This window comes from Sycon ciliatum, chromosome 6 (assembly GCF_964019385.1).
Source record: "Sycon ciliatum chromosome 6, ocSycCili1.1, whole genome shotgun sequence".
NCBI classification, from domain to species: Eukaryota; Metazoa; Porifera; class Calcarea; order Leucosolenida; family Sycettidae; genus Sycon; species Sycon ciliatum.
This window is the reverse complement of record NC_088648.1, coordinates 10,542,929-10,549,787: the sequence shown is the minus strand read 5'-3', so window position 1 is coordinate 10,549,787 and position 6,859 is coordinate 10,542,929. Positions and strand designations below refer to the sequence as shown.

General features: G+C 45.5%; 1 protein-coding gene across 1 annotated transcript in view; it reads right to left on the bottom strand.

The window, feature by feature from the left end:
- Positions 1 to 2,516: 2,516 nt before the first annotated feature.
- The window catches only part of LOC135819350 (fibrillin-2-like), a 30,099-nt gene continuing 25,756 nt past the window's right edge, over positions 2,517 to 6,859 (bottom strand). The window contains exons 11-14 of the mRNA XM_065332541.1: positions 6,454 to 6,588; positions 5,109 to 5,257; positions 4,071 to 4,230; positions 2,517 to 3,415 (exon numbers count right to left, since the gene is read on the bottom strand). Of these exons, the coding sequence (XP_065188613.1) occupies positions 3,323 to 3,415; positions 4,071 to 4,230; positions 5,109 to 5,257; positions 6,454 to 6,588 (537 nt within the window). The 3' untranslated portion in view covers positions 2,517 to 3,322. The remainder of the gene's footprint in view (positions 3,416 to 4,070; positions 4,231 to 5,108; positions 5,258 to 6,453; positions 6,589 to 6,859) is intronic.

Genomic DNA, 6,859 nt, shown 5'->3' with positions numbered 1-6,859 from the left:
TCAACAGTAGTTGGAAAGGCCAGCAGGAAATGCAGCAAATACATGTATACGTGCCTACATCATATCCCCTCGCCGCCTCGGAGTCATGATGTAGAGCTCTACGCCTAGCCTACGCAGGCTACGGTCTACCAATCCATGCAGGATAACTGACCGTGCTGACTCTGGGGGAGTCTGGTCTGGCTGGTCTGGGCAGCGCAGGTGTACTCTCGCCTCGGCAGAGCGGGAGCGCACATCGCGCAACACGTGCAGTTGACAGTCATATTCATAATGAATGTACATAATTATGACTGTACGAGGTCATAAAATTATATTATCGAGAATCGAGAAAGCCAAAAGTGCGGCTGTCAGCTCGTACTCGTAGATCTATGAGTCGTAGTCGCTGGCCGCTGGAGACGTTTTCGTTTCTTTGACTGGTACATGGTAGATCTACAATCATGTGCTATTACAGATAAGCCTTGTTTCGTGTTTCCGAACACAGTGCGTCCTCCGCCTTGTAACATGCTGTCAACCAACACTATCATTCTACATAATAATAACTCCGCCAGAATGCAGTCTTCTATCAACAGTACAACCTGTATGATGTGTATCCTAGTCTGACTCTATGATCTAAACTAAAGTCTAAGTCTAGCACACGTACAAGGACATGCCCTGCAATCCGATCTAATACAATCTATAATGACTCAATCATGTACTAAGGCCACCCTTTGTTAATTCATTGTTTAACGTCCTTTTTTTCGCGAAAAGGTACGCGGGAGGGCGGAAAAAAAACAAAAGCCCATTCCAAAAACTGGAAACCCCAATCAAACATATTGACCAGTAAAGCATGTGATATATACAATATTTCTGGGTCTAACGGCACTTGCAGGCATAGAACAACACTCTTTGATGGTACATTGGAGTACATGCCTGATGAATCCAACAAAACAGGTACATAGCATGGAGTTAGCATGTCATGAATTCATTACATCTGGATTTTTACTAGGACACACACCGTACGATATTTAAAAACCAACAAAAAAAGAAAAAGAACACAAGACAAAGGCATGCCCGGGAGGCAAGATTATAAGTTTAAGGTCATGATCGGCACACTGTGAAACTACACAATCATGTATTTACAACTTCGCATATTATTGGTACTACTACTTTCTTGTTTTTTTTAGTAATAGATTAGAGGTATGCAGGGGATAGGGAGTGTACTTTGACCTGCTTCATGCTTGATGTGTCGTGCGTGTGTCATAAATCCTGTCATCATATTCATAGCTATAATTACTAGGCCCTTACGCCTCACTACCTTGTGAATACCTTACCATGACTGAGCAGATCTACCAATATCATGACATTGATTGTATAACATTTGCGGTATGTGAAATAATTAATTCGACTCGCTGATATGCAAGTAACTGGCATCCTGGACCAGTAGTAACTGGCATCCTGGACCAGTTTCCATTAGATCTACATGACTGTACAATCATAGCAGATCATGTACATGTACATCACAACATAAATTTGGTGCGGCTTGCGTACTCCGAAGTACATCCAGCCGCATCCAAGGCTTACATACCTCTTCCAGGGCGTGGAGCCGGGCCATGCAGGTCAGGACAAAATACAATGTACATTGTGCATGTATGTACTTTGTCCAGTGTGGGTCAAATTTCACCAAGTATTAGTTAGTACAACTGGTATCGGTTATGTTTTCCATATTGTAGTTCACCTAGTCCTTAGGTACACATGACATGGTACATGTACAGGCATTGCTACCGTCTTCTTGCTGTGGATCATGAATGATGCAACAGCTCCTAGACTATGCACGATGAACTGTACTTCCACACATAATTATATTATTCACACACACACACACACACGCACACCCACACTTGTAATTGTACTTCGACTCTGTGTGGACTTGGAAAACGTGTCCCATAGAGTCATAAGGACTCAAACTACAATAAGGCCAAGGCGCAGAAGCCAATGACATAATGAAGGTGTGCACCATCTGATCATAGGACTTGCTTTACCCCCCCCCCCCCCCCCCCCCGTTACCGTGAGTGAAGGTGGTAACATGACACATGTGTTGGCTACTGGATCAGAGTAAATCTGAAATAGCCCTAACCATCACCATTGATTATACAAGCATTACCCTAGCCAAAAGTGATCAATTTGTCATCAAGGTACAGTCGTCCCTCTCTAATCCGGCACTTTATAATCCAGCACCCTCGATAAACCAGCACAATTTTCAGTAGCCAAAATGTCCTCTTCATGCACATTGCAGCAGTAAATCAGATTTGTTAATCCAGCACCCTCCCTAATCCAGCAGATTGTCATGGCACAAATGGTGCCGGATTATAGAGGGACCACTGTACATCGAAGAGCAAGCACATGTGCAGGACTGCGGCGAAAGGTTTTTGTAGTCATAGTTTATGGCAACGGACCAAGCCAGCCTTAACCTGGCACTTCTTATGCAGCATGCGCATGCATGGACACACACACACACACACACACACACACACACACACACACACATTTCCATCCAAATCTGCTATTGTTTGTTCGGTTGTGTCAAGGTTTGATTTCAATCACGCAAAAACAAAAAATGCAACGAGTCAACGGGCAGCAGGTGATGCCGGTAGTGCCATAACTGCACTAGTATCAAGTTCCTCAAAAGTGTGGCATTATCCAACATTCTATAATCTCATCAAAGCACGTGAGCAGTCACTGTGGTTTACTCTCAGCTAGTTGCCGATACTCCACTATAAGAAATTACACTCAACTTAAATTGGTATTATTTACCATGATAAAAACTACAAAGTAGGAGGTCCTGATAATATCTATTAAAATCTCAAGAATTTCTATATGTCGAGTCATTGATTTCCTTGGAGGAGCAGTGTTTCTGTGTACCAGTCATACCTCACACACGCTATCAGCTCCTGGCATACACAGACTGAACACTACAAGCACGCAGTTCTAGCCACACACACACACACACACACACACACACACACACACACACACACACACACACACAACGGCAGCGGTGCCCGTAGCGTGGAGCCAGTTCTTGCACAGGATCAAAGAACATTGTCATCTGACCTCATCTGTTCATTGTTTAACGACAGGTCCAGCATACAGGTCGACCAACTCCTTCTCCAAGCGTGCTGAACTTGATATGAAGCGGGCACTGACGCTTGCATTACCACAGGTTCCAGCATAGAGGCACGCTTGACAACACGCCAGGAATAATGCTGCAGGCTTGGCTCGACCACCGCAGAACTTTTGAAGCTCAGTTGCGAACATGTGACTCACAGCGTATGATGGTCTGCGCTGGCTATGATGCAGTAGTTCTGGCAGCCGACGGTGTAGCAGGCGTGTTCTTGCTGGAGCTTATCGTTTCCAGGTACGTACCATACTCCAGCAGTGCCTAGACGAACAGAACAGCAACGGAAATACAAGATAAGACTTACATTCGTCCCACCACTGGCATCAGAGAAGCTGTTAGCCACTATTGGCGCACAGGGTGCACTTTGGCAACAACTACTTGTATGCACATCCGAAGGCAAGAGGAGCTGCATGGTGAGTCAATATGATACATTGGAAGGGAGGGGGCCCGGGGGGGGGGGGGGGGGACGTCCAGCAGATTGAGATTACTGAGAGTCCTGGACTATTTTTTTTTGAAATGTCATACATTGCACCTCCGATGCAGTGGATACGCCCACACACCTTGTACAGTGAGAATGGGCCTTGTTAGCGTGCACAGCACTGATAGTTCCATTTGTATCTCTTCCACACAAGAGCGGACATGCAGTTGTTCTTCTAACTCTCACGATGCATCTCAATTTCATGCGTTGAGCCAGCATACAAAAATTGAAATGCACGCAATATCTTCTGGGTTTTACGTGATGCTGAGCTTTTCTTTCCTTCCCGTTCCATTCTTGCCATTCTTTCTCTCTTTTCTTTTTGTACATTTTCCATGGCTGGGTATCAGCCTCATCTCTGGGGCTGCTCCCCATGTCAGTGCTGCTATGCATATGTTATGAGAGTGAGTTATATGAATAAATAAAATGCAGTTGACCTACCTGGTAGACAAATCGGTATTGGTCTTTCGTCTGGACCATGCCACCTCGATCCTGACGAAGCATGGCAAATGTGTTCAGTATGTCTACATGACGATCTCTCTCCAGCTGCTGCATGCCAACATCCAGGGCAATTACAGTGCCCGTTCTTCCAATGCCGGCGCTGTAGTAGGCACAGAGAGCACAGGAAAATCACACAAATACATGCAGATGTAAGCACAGAGAATACAGGGAACGGACTCGGATGGAGAGCCAAGGATAAATTTATAGTAAAGAAAAAAGGACCAAGAAACTACAAGTTACGCTACGCGATTGTTTAGTAACTGGTGGTGTTAGTGGCATTATAGCGTAACTTGTAGCTTCTTGGTCCTTTTTTCTTTACTACAAATACAGGGAATATCAGACAATACATGTGTGTTGGCACAGAGAACACAGGAAATATGACAATACATGCATTTAAGTACAGGGAATACAGGGAATATCACATAATGCATGTGTGTTGGCACGCAGGTCCACAGCATACGTCAGTATTCGATAGCCTGATTGCAGGCGAGTAGCAAATACAGACAAGAACATACTCAAAGTGAGTTGCAGTGCTTGCTCAGCTCATTGTAAATTTCATGTCACGGCTCTGTATATCATTATGATAAACCTCTACTAAGGTCTTGGTTATGTGAAGTGCATACTATAAATCAACAACTATTCGGCGTATATTTATTTTCGGCTATTTTTGGCTTGGGCATTATTAGCCTAAAACATTTTGTGGCCTTAATTTTGTTTTGCAAGGTTCAGTGTGATAGTACAGGCTGAAATTTTAATGGGGTCGAAATGTGTTTTAGCCCTGGGAGGCCGAAATTTTAATACACCGAAAATGTGCATACTTACATTATTGACGGTCACGGACATGGTAGCCTCCTACCCACTTGCACACCCCCTTGCCGAGGATTAGTCATGTCATGCACAAAGACATCACCCCTAACCCCCACTGCACAGACAGTGTACACACAATGCCCTGCCTGCCTGCCTGCCCGCATTGCATACCTGCAGTGGACGAGAAGCGGGCCCTCGCTGAGACGCATTAGTGACTTGAGCTTCGTCAGGTACACCAGAAGACTTTTCGGCGTACTAGGAACGCCAAAGTCAGGCCAGGAGGTGAACCACCAGTGGTGCACTTCTCGTGTTTCGCTTTGCTACAAAGACACGCACACAAAGGACAATATCAAACACAACAAGAAACAATTTAAGTCAGTGCACTGGAATGTAGTTATGTGCATTGATCAGGCTTCAGGTTTTTCCCCCTTGTTGGGCACTGGTTGTGAGACTAGCTACCTCACCCTAACCGCTAGGCATTGCATCTGCCACCTTGGTATCGCAGGCATGCTCGTGGCCTTGCACAAGCAAAACTTCCCCAGCCGGTGGTGTTCTGAACACAATTGTATAGCTGATGGTAACGAGGATGAGCAAGCTTGACTTTCCTTTGCATCGCAATATAGGTAAGCACATGACAATAGAACTTGCAGAGTAGGCAGCCGCAATGTTACTCCATCACACACTGGCTGCTGAGGTGTTTCCCATAGGATCACTGTTATTCCATCACACACTGGCTGCTGAGGTGTTTCCCGTAGGATCACTGTTATTCCATCACACACTGGCTGCTGAGGTGTTTCCCGTAGGATCACTGTTATTCCATCACACACTGGCTGCTGAGGTGTTTCCCGTAGGATCACTGTTATTCCATCATACACTGGCTGCTGAGGTGTTTCCCGTAGGATCACTGTTATTCCATCACACACTGGCTGCTGAGGTGTTTCCCGTAGGATCACTGTTATTCCATCACACACTGGCTGCTGAGGTGTTTCCCGTAGGATCACTGTTATTCCATCACACACTGGCTGCTGAGGTGTTTCCCGTAGGATCACTCAGTGTGCAAGCATTGTACATGTAGTTTCATTTGAGGGGCGAATGCTGCCGTTGCCCTGTCAACATGTCGCACTATCCAGACCACCTTCAGTTGACTGGAGTGTTTGGGGAATTACAGCGCGCCAGCACTGGGTGCGAACCATGGAGCAATACTAGCACACCAATGGCTGCCATCATCGATAGAAACAGCACATCAACGGCTGCTGCTCTCATCCAAAGGAAAGCGTTCCACGGCCAAACTAGCGATTATAGTGCATCAAAAAACGCCCCATCACGAGAGAGCTCTTAACTGGTGCATCTCCCCCCCCCCCCCCACACACACACACCTCCCCTTCAACAACTACAACAACACGAATCAATGCCAAGAGGAAGCCTCTCTTATTGGCGATGGTGCCATCGTGAGAATAAAGAATTCCAAAGCCTGGTCCAATAGTATTACCTGGATATTAGTCACCCATAGTATTACCTGGATATTGGTCACCCATAGTTTGGTTATGGTGTAGTCAGGCTTCTTAGATCTCTCCTTCAGCATGACCTCCATGTCTCCGTAGATACCTAGTTCACTGCTGTCCTCTGATGGCCAGTACTGGGCGCACTTTATCTGCCGGCAAACACAGGCAAAGCAATGCAAGTCCAATCATAACCGGGCGTAAAACATTCTGACATACTGGGTCAGTCACCCATCATCATCTTGCTCAGTGGTTAAACTTGAGCAACTTGAATGAAACATGACACCATCATAATATTATTATACTGGAAGTACCAAAATACAGTCGACCTACCCTTATAACGATATTTCCGTCACACCAAGAAATATTGTTATAAGGGTAATATTGTTATAGGGGTAACTGGGTCATTTCATACACATACGT